This window comes from Labeo rohita, chromosome 16 (genome assembly GCF_022985175.1).
Source record: "Labeo rohita strain BAU-BD-2019 chromosome 16, IGBB_LRoh.1.0, whole genome shotgun sequence".
Taxonomy (NCBI): Eukaryota; Metazoa; Chordata; class Actinopteri; order Cypriniformes; family Cyprinidae; genus Labeo; species Labeo rohita.
The window spans coordinates 27,330,318-27,343,459 of record NC_066884.1 but is presented as its reverse complement, the minus strand read 5'-3'; the positions used below and the strand labels follow the sequence as shown (position 1 = coordinate 27,343,459).

Sequence of the window (13,142 nt, the reverse complement as noted above, 5' to 3'; positions counted from 1 at the left end):
CACATAGATAGATAGATAGATAGAGAGACACATAGATAGATAGAGAGATAGAGATAGAAAGAGAGACACATAGATAGATAGATAGAGAGAGAGAGAGAGACACATAGATAGATAGAGAGATAGAGATAGAAAGAGAGACACATAGATAGAGAGATAGATAGATAGAGAGACACATAGATAGATAGAGAGACAGATAGATAGAGATAGATAGATAGAGAGACACATAGATAGAGAGATAGAGAGAGAGATAGACAGAGAGAGAGACAGATAGATAGATAGATAGATAGATAGATAGATAGATAGATAGAGAGAAAGAGAGAGACGTGTTTAAAAAATACATTGGACTTCTTCAATGTAAACAAAATATAAAACCACTTTCATTAAGCAGAAAACTTATATTTACACGATGCAGTATGTACAATATCAGAAAGCAAACAGTCTTTCAAGAGCCATCTTCCCCTTCTTGAGTAGCCGCCTGTTCAGAACAGCTGGTGGCGTTCATGGTCTCCTCAGCAGAGTTCTCCAAAAGCGTGGCTCCCGCGTCAGTCTCATCCACATCATCCACTGATTCGTCGCTCATTTCTGGATCCTCGCAGTCTTTAGATTCGTCCAGGACAGATTTTTCTGTATCTATCGGATCCAGGTAGTGACAAACTGCGCTCTTCCTGCCGAACGATTCTTCCTCGTGGAGAGCCAGGACCTCTATTTTGTTAGAAACGGGCTCGTCCTCTTTCCTCTCCGACAGGAACGTGCGCTGAAGCATTAGTTTCTTCACTGTGTGACATTTGTATTTAAGAGCTGGATTAGAACCTGCGCCGTCCTCTTCAAAGATCACACAGGTTCCGATGGCATCCTCGTATTCCCCGGCGAACAGATACCGACCCACCTGCATCATTGGCTGCTCGCTGTCAATGTCCACTATCTTGCACGTGCCCCGCCGACTGGAGATTAAATCAGAGCTGATCATTCCAGACAGTTCCGCCACGACCAGCTGCTCCTCTTCTTCCCATTCGTCCTCCATGGCTGTGGCTGAAGAGGCAGATGTGCTCATTTAACTTTTTGAAATGTCATGCAACTCATGTGCTCATGAAGCCCTCCGACAACTTCAAGTAGCGAATTGCTTTCGCAGAATGAGCGCGACGGAAGTAGTAAACGGAGGTTTGATTCATTTACGCGAATCGGTTCTTTTGAACAGTTCGGTATAAAGAACCTTTAAAAACGATTCAGTAGTACTTTATAGTATCTATCTATCTATCTATCTATCAGTCAAAAGTTTTCGAACAGTAAGATTTTTAATGTTTTTTTTGAAGAAGTCTCTTCTGCTCACCAAGCCTGCATTTATTTGATACGAAGTACAGCAAACCAGTACAATTTATACAGTACCAATATTTTTACTATTTAAAATAACCGTTTTTTAAATATATTTTAAAATGTAAGTTATTCCTGTGATTTCAAAGCTGATTTTTTAGCAGTCACATGATCCTTCAGAAATCATTCTAATATTCTGATTTGCTGTTCAAAAACATTTATTATTATTATTATTATTATTATTATTATTATTAAGTTGAAAACAGCTGAGTGGATTTTTTTTTAATGTTCCTTTGATGAATAGAAAGTTCAGTGGAACAGAAATATTTTGTAACATTATAAATGTCTTTATCGTCGCTTTTGATCATTTAAAGCATTCTTGCTAAATAAAAGTATTTATCAAGGATGTAAAAATTCTAATAGAAAACAGTTATTTTAAATAGTAATTTTTTTTTTAACATTTAATATTTTGCTGTACTCTGGATCAAATAAATGCAGGCTTGGCGAGCAGAAGAAATTCCTTAAAAAAACATTAAAAATAATAAAATAAAATATAATATATATAATATATAATATAAAATAATATTGTAATTTAATCTTTTGTATGTTTGTTGCAACCATAATTCTGATTGGACATTAAAAACCTTAATATAATTTCCATTTACATCAGTTAATGATTTAATTTAACGTTGGCCAGAAACGTTTTTCTTTCTTTCTTTCTTTCTTTCTTTCTTTCTTTCTTTTTTTATTTATTTATTTATTTTTGGTTATTAAAGTAACCGCTTATTCATTTAAACCTCGGTTCACCTGAGGGGGAAAAAAAGATCCGACTCCAAAGAACGAATCGTTCACTAATCGGGCATCGCTAGCAACTTCCGGAAAACCAACGTGTGCTGAAGTCACATGTGCGCTAGTTCACGGCAGCATGAGAAACGCATGTACTCAGACAACTGTAGTAAATTAAAGGTAAAATTTCTCTGAGTGTGCTAGAGAAGATCGGGATAAGCACAAGAGCGTGTTTTTGTTAAATAGTAAGTATCCAGTGGGTTTATCTGCTGTTTTTGTGTGTGTTTTAATTGGTTCACAGTAAGCGAGTCTCGTAGTTTGCGGCGTGCTAGTAAATGCTGTGTAAATAGATTTTTAATGTGTTCTATCTAAGCATGGTATTACATTACTGCAGTAATATAAACATAATGGGTTTGCATTTAAGTGGCCTTATGAACATGTTAGCAGCATTAACGTTACCTGTGTTAAAACACTTGAAGCAGCTTCACGCTCCGATCTGCCAACTATGCAAATAAAAGTTGTATTTGTCACGTTTACAAGCTAGAAATCTGTTTTAATACAAGAACCGCTTTGAATTGTATACATGTGTATGTTTACATGAGAATGTAATCATACAGTTTGAAAGCCACATGGGGCATCATGCCCTGGCAGTCTACACACTAGGTTTCTGTTTTTCTGAACGTATAATTATTGTATTTTCTATTTTGGTCAAATATCAGCTTGTCAGTTGTTTCCTTGTATTGTTACAGTAGAGCAACTTTGTAGGAATCAAGCATGGGGAGGAAGTTGGATTCCACCACTAAGGTGAAAAGAGGACCAGGACGTAAGGCCAGAAAACAGAAGGGAGCAGAAACAGAGCTGGCCAAGTTTTTGGTTAATGGTAAAGCACACATTATCTAGGGGATTTATTTATTGGGCTATATCTTATTGATTCACTTATTCATTATTTATATATATTTTTGTGTAATAGACACTACGAGTCAAATGTTTTTAAACCGGAAGATTTTTAATGTTTTAATGTTAAAGAATTGCTCACCAAGCATGCATTTATTTGATCCATAATACAGCAAAAGCAGTAATATTGTGAAATATTTTTATATTTACAATAACTGCCTTCTATTTTAATATATTTTAAAATGTGATATTTTTTTTCTGTGATCAAAGCTAAATTTTCAGCATCATTACTCCAGTCTTCAGTGTCACATGATCCTTCAGAAATCATTCTGATATGCTGATTTATTATTATTATTATTATTATTATCAATATTTAAATTTCTTTTCAGGATTTTTGATGAATAGAATGATCCAAGGATCAGCGTTTATCTGAAATAAAAAGCTTTTGTAACATTATACACTAACATTTTTTTGGAGAAAGAAAGGATAGAAAATACTTTTATTTAACTAGGATGCTTTAAATTGCTCTGAAGTCATGACAAAGAGATTTATAATGTTACAAAAGATTTCTATTTCAGATAAATGCTGTTCCTCTGAACTTTATTTTCTTCAAAGAAACCTGAAGAAATTCTAATCGGCTCTTTTCAACATAATAAATGTTTTTTGAGCAGCAAATCCGAGTATTAGAATGATTTCTGAACGATCATGTGACTGAAATAATGATGTTAAAATTCAGCTTTGAAATCATAGGAATAAACAAAAATATATTCAATAGATTTTTTTTTTTTTTTTTTGAAAAAGTGAAAAATTAAAAAAATAAAAATGTTTTTTTTTTTTTTTTTTTTTTGCTGTACTTTGGATCAAATAAATGCAGGCTTGGTGAGCAGAAGAGACTTCTTCAAAAAAAAAAAATATATATATATATATATATATTAACAATCTTACTGTTCAAAAACTTTTGACTGGTATTGTATATAAAATGGTTATAACAATGGTTATCTTGTATTTGCAGATGATGAGCCAAAAAAACTTTCAAGCCGAGCGAAAAAACGGTACATTTCTTTTAAATGAATACATATGAATAACTACATGTAGTTATTTGTGTTGTCATAGTCTTGTATCTCTGTGGTAATTATTGTCTCTTTTTTTTCCCTCAAATAATTTCAACAGAGCTATAAAAAGAGCTCAAGTGTCCAAAGTACCCAAACAAGAGGAAAAGCCTAAAAAGGGTATTTAAACATTTAAAAATTAAATTATAGTGGAATTACAGTGTTTGAACAACCATGAATTTGCAAATCAATTGTTTTCTATTGCAGGATTCTCAGATGAGAATAATAAATGGCTAAAACCAGCACAAAGGAAGCGAAAGATTGAACAATCTGAGGAAGAAGAAGACAGTGACAGCCAATGGGAAGAAGATGATGATGATGATGAAGAGGGCCTTGTTCAACAGCAAATGGAGGAAGAGGATGATGATGATGAAGATATGGTTGATGACTATGGTGCTGAAGAACAAGACAGTGATGGAGAAGAGGTAATAAAACAACAACCAACGAAAGAAACATTTGAACTGAGAAAATCTTGATTTTGGCTAAATGTTGTGTACTAGCATACTACTTTCACAGTATGTTGTGTGCATACTATGCACCACATATAAAGCTTCTTCATTAAGCACCCAGATGTCTACCCAGATGTGAAGTTAGGAGCATGTATCCCACAATGCAGTGTTTTTGACTTTCCATTTCCCTGTGAGACTGGTTTTAAAATGTAAAACAATCCCATTTATGCACTTCATAAATCATGCACATTGTGACTATGTTTCTCATTACGGACTGTTATACACAGTTTAAAAAAATTATGTTTCACATCATTCTTTGCCCTGTCAGCTTCTGCCAATTGAGAAAGCTGCAAGAAAACAGAAAAAACAAACAAGCTTGAAACCAGAGAGTGATGAGGAGGAAGATGATGACGACGATGATGAGGATGATGATGAAAAGGGTGATTTAGATGAAGATGATGATGAGGAGGAGGAGGAAGATGATACTGTACAGGCAAATATTGACGAGACTGAACAATTTAAACTCCCTGGTGCAGCTGATAGAGCAAAGGAGGGTGAGTCCAGCTTTATTATGCCAGCGAACTACTGATTTGACAGCCTAATAAGGTTTATTTGATCTATGATTGTCTTCTAACCCTCCGTCTCTCACATATATAGGTCTTTTACCGATGGACCTACAGACCATCCATCAGAGGATCAAAGATAATGTGGATGTGCTGTCTCACTTCTCTGAGAAGAGAGAAGAGGGCAAGGAGAGGTCGGAGTATATCTCTCTGCTGTGCTCTGACCTCTGCACCTACTACAGCTACAACGAGTTCCTCATTAGTAAACTCATGGACCTTTTCCCGCTCTCTGAGGTTTGTTTTTGTATCTGCTAATAAGGAGTAATTTGCATGACAGTTTTAAATTGCTGAAGTATAGAGGCTTCCTGTTTTAGTACCACCCATCTGCTTCCTCACAAGGTGTGTGGCTATGCTAACAGGATAGAGGAACTGTCTGTCAAGATCTGAAGGGGTGGATGGCCATACCCCCTCCACCTCTATATGAATTGGCAGTACATTTATATTAGAAAACAACTGTCTTTGTAAAATGTTGGAAATTGCTTTTTTTTTTATGTGTTGATTGATATACAAATATAATTTTCATTTTCAGCTGGTTGATTTTCTGGAGGCCAATGAAATTCAAAGGCCAGTCACCATCAGAACCAACACCCTGAAAACCAGGAGGAGAGACTTGGCTCAGGTCTGAAAAGATTTTTTTTCTTTTTTACCAAAACGCTTGTTTATTTATTAGGGGTCAAGCTCGTAGCACTGAAACCCAATTGTAATTGTTAGAATGGTCACGGATCAACGATCTCCATATAAAACTGATCTTGCAGACCAAACCGTAAGTCGTAGAGACTTGAAACTTGGGGATGATAGTACTCACACCACCGACAACGTCACCAAAGCTTGCCCCAGTCGGCCTGACAGGGGCACTTCAGCGATCAAAAATATGAAATCATTCATAACTCCTAAACTGTCAGTCGCAGGCTCAAGTGTCTTATTCTTTGGAATCCTTAACTCATACTGGACAAAACGCACGCATCAGATTACATTTTGAGCCAGGTATTTTGGATTTTTTGGATCTGGAGAGCAAATAAGTTTAACTGTCATCTCACCATTGCACAGGGATGCCAAAACTTTCGAAAGGGGAAATATAACTCCTGGGGGGCCTATAACTCCTGAACAGAATGAGATATATTTTCGAAACTCTCAACACTTATATAAGAGCTCAATCTGAGGTTGCAGAGGTTGACAAAAATTGCAGAACTTGGCCTCTCGGTGGTGCTGTAGGAGGGGAAAAAAACATAAAATGGCTATACCTACACACAATTTGTCCTATCAACATGAAAATGGCTGTGCACGGCCTTGGTCCAAAGTGCCACAAATTTCTATAAGGACATTTGCGTATCTCAACAAAACATGGCTGCAATTGGCCGATGAAGTTTGAGCACCGATTAGACAAGGTTAACGGAGGCTGATCCGAACAAAACTCTGTGGGCCTGTTTGACTCATGGCCCCAAAGGTCTGTGAGAAATTTTAAAGAAATCGGCCACTGAGGGGCGACGTCGCATTTTTCAAGGGCGTAAACGATTGTACTTTGCCTGATTTTTGGCACATAGATGCTAGGGCTGTGCAAAAAATCGGATGCGACTATCATGTGCAATTCGTCAGTAATCCCGGTTCTGTAATTAGTTGTAAATCTCAATCACGTGCTGTCAGATGGAACTGCATACACTACACCTGCATGCACAACCCTAATACACACAGTATTTTTATCATATGATGGAGCTCCTTGTTCCAGAGAACTTTGCATCTAGAATCACTACTGTCATGATTGAGAAGATGTCAGAAACCTACTTTTGTAAACTAGTCCTAGGTTTTTCACTCAATCTGGAAAAAACCTCTGCAGTCAAATTCTTTGGACTCTCTAGGTCAGTAATTATCAAAACCATGTTGAAATTTACCCTTTGGGAAGCTATAACGGGGTTGTTTAGAAAAGGGGCCTGTCTAAATTTACTTAAAATCATATAAAGCCTAAAGCAAAACTCAAAACTTCACAAAAACCTGGTGCGCACATGAGACAGGTGATTATAAGCATGTAAAGTTTTGAGGAGATCTGACCACAGCTCGCACTATAACAGTCATAAACATTACAAAACATATTATTTCTATAGTAAATGACCTGTATTCGCAAAAAAAGTCTTTGCTACGTAATGTCTTTTTTCATGTGCTTAAATGCTTTAAAGCACTTGAACCCTGGTAACTGTTGCTTGCAGCTGTTTCATTTTATATTAGAGCCATATTTGCATCTGCTTTGCATTTTCTTTTACATTTATTAATTTTGCAGACACTTTTATCCAAAGCGACATACAGTTGAGGAATACAACTAGTGATTTACGATAAAGGATAGAAGAATTAATCCTCCCAGTTAGCAGATATTTATTTTAAACAACAGAAACAGAAACTGGTATGGTTTTGTGATTAAATGGTGCTAAATATTGCTTCCAAAACAGGCTCTGATTAACAGAGGAGTGAATCTGGATCCATTGGGGAAATGGACCAAAGTGGGGCTGGTTATCTACGACTCTTCTGTACCCATAGGTTGGTTCCAGTGTAATTTCAAAATAACATATTTTTCATTCTTCATCTTTGATAACTGCAAGCATTAATTGTATTTCTCTCTCTCTCTCTTTTTTTTTTTTTTTTTTTTTTTTTTTTATACAGGAGCAACTCCAGAATATTTGGCAGGCCAGTACATGTTGCAAGGTGCATCATCGTTTCTGCCTGTAATGGCGCTTTCGCCCCAGGAGGGGGAGTCCGTGCTAGACATGAGTGCCGCTCCAGGAGGCAAGACCACATATATGGGTGAGCATATGCTTCTCCGTGGCAGTCGCACCAACTGCTGTTACTGTACAGTCATTAATCTCCATTGAGCCTTTTTATTTTTTATTGGCACAGTTGACATCAAAGAATTAAAGTCAAACATTTCTGCAATGTTATATTAAAATGTTTTGAGAGTCTGTAAAGCAAAAATGTGTCATTTGTGTGATGCAGCTCAGCTAATGAGGAACACAGGCATGATTGTGGCTAACGACGCAAGTGCAGACAGACTGAAGAGTGTGGTGGGAAACATCCATCGTCTCGGTGTCACAAACGCTGTCATCTGCAACTATGACGGCAGACAGTTCCCAAAGGTCCGCACCACCTTTTTTCCTGTTCTGTCCTGTTTTTTTTTCCACTTTTAGTTAACCATGTTTTTTCAATAACATTGTGGGGTTTTTTTTTGTTTTTGGTACACTTCTGTACAATTAAAGGGATATTACCCCATGATTTACTCACCCTCAAGCCATCCCTATGGCCGGGACACGCCAAGCCGACTTCAAAAAATTTAGCGGAGACCCTAGCCGATGGTGTTGTTGCCTCGCGTCGGCAGCGTCTTGACAAAAAACTGCACTTGAACACACCAAACAGACTGCAAACTTACATGTGCATTCTGCGCCTGCGTGAGAAGATTATTAGCTTCTATATCAGCAGCTGTCAGTTGTATATATTTGTCATTCATAATCATTCAAGTCATAGATGCTTCCTGTTTTAGTACCACCCATCTGATTCCTCACAAGGTGTGTGGCTATGCTAACAGGATAGAGGAACTGTCTGTCAAGATCTGAAGGGATGGATGGCCATACCTCCTCCACCTCTATATGAATTGGCAGTACATGTGTGAGAATAACATTAGCTGTCTGTATCAATAGCAATCAAAAGTATATATTCATCATTCAAAATTAGAAACCAAAAAAGGATATACGAGATATATGCAGATACACAAAACATAAACGTCCCGATGTTGACCGATGGCTAACCGTTGGCTTGATGTGTCCTGACCTTTGGTGTATATGACTTTCTTCTTTCAGACGAATACATTTAGAGTTATATTTAAAAATGTTCTGGCTCTTCCAAGGTTTATAATGGCAGTGAATGGGTGTTGATATTTTAAAGTCCAATAAAATGCATCCATCCATAAAAAAAAAAAATAAGTGCTCAACGTGGCTCCTGTGGGGTTAATAAAGGCCTTCTGAAGCGAATCGATGCGTTTGTGTAGGAAAAGTATAAACTACTTTTTATGATGGGTAGATGCACTTCATTGGACACCCATTTACTTCCATTATAAAGCTTGGAAGAGCCAGGACGTTTTTTTAATATAACTCTGATCATATTCACCTGAAAGAAGAAAGTCATACACGCCTATGATGGCTTGAGGGTGAGTGGGGCAATTTTCATTTTTGAATGAACTATCTCCTAATATGGTTAGTTATTATGTGTGTCTAATCAATTTTTATATTGAATGGTAGGTGATGGGAGGTTTCGATAGAGTGCTTTTAGATGCTCCTTGTTCGGGTACAGGAGTTATCTCCAAAGATCCAGGAGTAAAAACCGGCAAGGTAAAATTCTTTTCTCTTTGTGGAATTTGATATTAAAGGTTTTTAAGACCAGCATTTTTGTTTCTTTTATGTATATTCTTCATTGAAACTTATAATATCTCTCTCTTTCTTTCAGGATGAGGCTGATATTCTTCGCTCAGCTCACCTGCAGAAGGAGCTCCTCCTGTCTGCTATTGACTCTGTCAATGCTGATTCTCCAACTGGCGGATACCTTGTTTACTGCACATGCTCCATTATGGTTGGTAGTACATACTTGGCACATTGTTAACTAAATCGTCATTTCAATAAACCTTATGATAAACTTAACTGCAGGTTTATGTATTAAATATTAGCTTTCATATATAAAGATCAATCAGCATATTAGAATACTTTCAGAAATCATTCTAAACATTTTTTCAGCATTATTGATGAATAGAATGTTCAAAAGAACAGCATTTGTTTGAAATAGAAATACTTTGTAACATTATAGTGTTTCTTTCAAAGCAAAATCAAACTGACTTCAAACATTTGAACCGAGTGTACGTCCATGTTACTTTTCAAGGTTCTCCAAATGACTCAAAATGTTAATATCTTGCATTTTACAAAAATATTTGTGTCTCAGAGGAGACTCTAAACCATTTAGGCTTGACAGGAGCAAATGGCCAATTCCTTAGAGGCCAGCGATCGTAATACTCGAGATATCATACCCTGAACGCGTCTTCTCACTTGAGACATTTTTTGGCCTGGAAGTAATGAATGCTTCAGGGGGCTGAAAGTGTTGGAAGTGTTAAAAGAAATATTTTACAGACCTTAGTTTTAGGTCATCAACAACAAATACACAATCTATGAACTAAATCTGAATTGCTGCAGAAAAAAACATTTCTTATTTTGCCAGATTTGACATGGACTGACCCAGATATTGCATTTTAAACCAATGCTGTAATGCAACATTTGTGACCTTGGACTGCAAAACCAGTCATAACGGCCAGTTTTTTAAAAAAAAAATTGACATTTAAACATCATCTGAAAGCTGAATAAATAAGCTTCCCATTGATGTGGTTTGTTACATGGTTTGTTAGGATAGGACAGTATTGGACAGAGATGCAACTATTTGAAAATCTGGAATCTGTGGGTGCACAAAATTAAAATATGGAGAAAATCAACTAAAGTTGTCCAAATTAAGTTCTTAGGAATGCATATTACTAATCAAAAATTAAGTTTGTATAGATTTACGGTAGGAAATGTGCAAAATATCTTTACGTAAAGGAGAAGTCCACTTCCAGAACAAAAATTTACAGATTATGTACTCACCCCCTTGTCATTCAAAATGTTTGTCTTTCTTTCTTCAGTCATAAAGAAATTGTTTCTTGAGGAAAACATTTCAGTATTTTTCTCCATATTATGGACTGATGTGGTGCCCCAAGATTGAACTTCCAAAATACAGTTTAAATGCAGCTTCAAACGATCCCAAATGCGGTTGTAAACAATCCCAGTTAAGGAAGAAGGGTCTTATCTAGGAAAATCTAAGGAATTTAAATACTTTTTCTCTCTAACGCTCGTCTTGTCTTGCTCTCCCTGAACTCGTGTATTCTGGTTCAAGAAAGTTAGGGTATGTTGAAAAACTCCAATCGTATTTTCTCCATCAACTTCAAAAATCTTTTCAAAATCCCCCTGATCCAGTCTTTGCAAAGTGAACATGCAAAGACAATCAAACACCCTTAACAAAAAAGGTAAAACAGCGATATAGGATGACTTTGAAGTTGAGGGAGAACATGAGATGGGAGTTTTTCGACATACCCTAACTGTCATGAACCAGAAAAAAACAGAATTCAGGCGGAGCAAGACAAGGCAAACGTTTGACATTAAAAAGTATATAAATTGTATTATTTTTATGAAAATAACCGATCGTTTTGCTAGATAAGACCCTTCTTCCTCGGCTGGGATCGTTTACAACCGCATTTGTGATCGTTTGAAGCCGCATTTAAACTGCGTTTTGAAAGTTCAAACTCGGGGCACCATTGAAGTCCACTATACGGAGAGAAATGCTGAAATGTTTTCCTCAAAAAACATAATTTCTTTACGACTGAAGAAAAAAGGCATGAACATCTTGGATGACAAGGGGTGAGTACATTATCTGTAAATTTTTGTTCTGATAGTGGACTTCTCCTTTAATATCCTAATGATTTTGGGCATTAAAGAAAAATCATTTTGACCCATACAGTGTGTTGTTGGCTGTTGTTACACGTATATCCATGCAACTTATGACTGGTTTTGTGGTCCAAGGTCACATTTAGAGAAAAAGTGGAAGAGCTGGATGGAGAATAATTGTATGAATCAGGATTTGAAACCCACTAAAATGTCTAGATGATTGCAAAAATATGTTCATTTTTTAAATGAATTTCTTATTTGTCTTCTCCATAGGTAGAGGAGAATGAGTGGGTGGTGGATTATGCTTTGAAGAAGAGAAATGTAAAGCTGGTCCCCACTGGACTCGACTTTGGCAAGGAGGGATTCACCAGGTAATGAGGTCTTATTTAAGATCCATCTGCAGTAATAAAGGCTGCATTTCTATAAATTGAATTAGTAAAGTGACTTTGCCAGAGAAAGTCTAAGAAATTATGAAGTGCACTTAAAAATATGATCCCTCTCGACAGATTCAAAGAAAGACGTTTTCATCCCACTCTCAAATTGTCTCGCCGATTCTACCCTCACTCCCACAACATGGATGGATTTTTTGTGGCCAAGCTGAAGAAGCTGTCTAACACCGTCCCCACCACACCAAAAGAAACAGGTGTGTAATTATCTCCCATTTGTGTCCCTGACATTTATTTTCAGATTTTAGTTTAATTCTTCAAACTTGTTCTTCAGAAAATGAAGCAGAATCTACAAACATGCAGACCGCAGCCTCGTCGGAGCAAATCCAAAAGCCAGAATCCAAGCGACAGAAGCCCGCTTCAACTCCAGAGAAAAGCAACATGGGCAAGAAGCAGAAATTAGAAAAGAAGAAATCTGATGGTCCCAAAAAGGCCAAAATTGCTAAGTTGGATGGTGAAGCATCCAAAAAGAGTGAGAAACCTAAAAAGCAGAAGGTTAAGGAACTGAATGGAGATTCAACAAAAGAAGTAGGCAAGGAGAAGAAAAAGGGGAGCCAGTCTGAGAAGAAAAACAAAAATAAAACAAAGAAGCTGGTAAATAAGAACAAAAAAAGAATGGGGAAAAACAGGTTTAGGAAGTTAAAAAGTATGCTTGGGAAAGCAAAGTAGACAGTGAAATTCAGTCACGTGTTAGTGAATTGACTTGGACCTGTATGCTCAAGACTGGGATCTGTCATTGGTTTGACAAGACAGGAAGTTAAACCAATCCCAGCTTGCTGTTAAAGACTCAAAGATCATTCTTTAGAAACGTACACAATGATTTTGTGTATCTGTCTTGCTTCTCAAGACTTTTGTCCACCTTGTTGCTATCGCTTTACCGTGAGGATTTCTTCAGCCTTGTGGTACAATTGTTATAAATGTATATTTCATTGTGTTTTTATGGATTTGTTTAACTGAAATACTGCAAAGGACTGAGTATGTGATGTGTTTTCCTGTAAGACTGAGGATTTTCCTTATATCTATTAAAAAGAAAGTTTCA

The 13,142-nt window shown here is 36.7% G+C and overlaps 2 protein-coding genes and 2 non-coding genes across 4 annotated transcripts; 3 read left to right on the top strand and 1 right to left on the bottom strand.

Moving 5' to 3' along the window:
- Nucleotides 1–355: 355 nt before the first annotated feature.
- Nucleotides 356–1,139, bottom strand: gtf3c6 (general transcription factor IIIC, polypeptide 6, alpha). The gene has a single exon (XM_051131715.1). The coding sequence runs from the start codon at nucleotides 1,049–1,051 to the stop codon at nucleotides 443–445; it is 609 nt and encodes a 202-aa protein (XP_050987672.1). The 5' UTR covers nucleotides 1,052–1,139; the 3' UTR covers nucleotides 356–442.
- Nucleotides 1,140–2,181: 1,042 nt separating this feature from the next.
- nop2 (NOP2 nucleolar protein homolog (yeast)) lies at nucleotides 2,182–13,142 on the top strand. Its single transcript, XM_051132303.1, has 16 exons — nucleotides 2,182–2,339; nucleotides 2,844–2,974; nucleotides 4,001–4,040; nucleotides 4,159–4,217; nucleotides 4,305–4,522; nucleotides 4,875–5,100; nucleotides 5,204–5,403; nucleotides 5,699–5,788; nucleotides 7,605–7,692; nucleotides 7,816–7,956; nucleotides 8,146–8,285; nucleotides 9,441–9,530; nucleotides 9,646–9,768; nucleotides 11,931–12,028; nucleotides 12,164–12,300; nucleotides 12,378–13,142. The coding sequence occupies exons 2-16, from the start codon at nucleotides 2,869–2,871 to the stop codon at nucleotides 12,770–12,772; spliced, it is 2,151 nt and encodes a 716-aa protein (XP_050988260.1). The 5' UTR covers nucleotides 2,182–2,339; nucleotides 2,844–2,868; the 3' UTR covers nucleotides 12,773–13,142.
- LOC127179205 (small nucleolar RNA SNORA29) lies at nucleotides 5,471–5,612 on the top strand. The gene has a single exon (XR_007829505.1). It is a non-coding gene; the product is annotated as a small nucleolar RNA SNORA29 (small nucleolar RNA).
- On the top strand, nucleotides 8,674–8,815 carry LOC127179206 (small nucleolar RNA SNORA29). Its single transcript, XR_007829506.1, has one exon. It is a non-coding gene; the product is annotated as a small nucleolar RNA SNORA29 (small nucleolar RNA).

Coding starts and splice junctions, on each gene's coding strand:
- gtf3c6 (XM_051131715.1), bottom strand. CDS start 1,051: ATGAGCACATCTGCCTCTTCAGCCACAGCCATGGAGGACGAATGGGAA.
- nop2 (XM_051132303.1), top strand. CDS start 2,869: ATGGGGAGGAAGTTGGATTCCACCACTAAGGTGAAAAGAGGACCAGGA. Junction 4,218..4,304: donor AGAGGAAAAGCCTAAAAAGG/GTATTTAAACAT, acceptor TTTCTATTGCAG/GATTCTCAGATGAGAATAAT. Junction 12,301..12,377: donor CACCACACCAAAAGAAACAG/GTGTGTAATTAT, acceptor CTTGTTCTTCAG/AAAATGAAGCAGAATCTACA.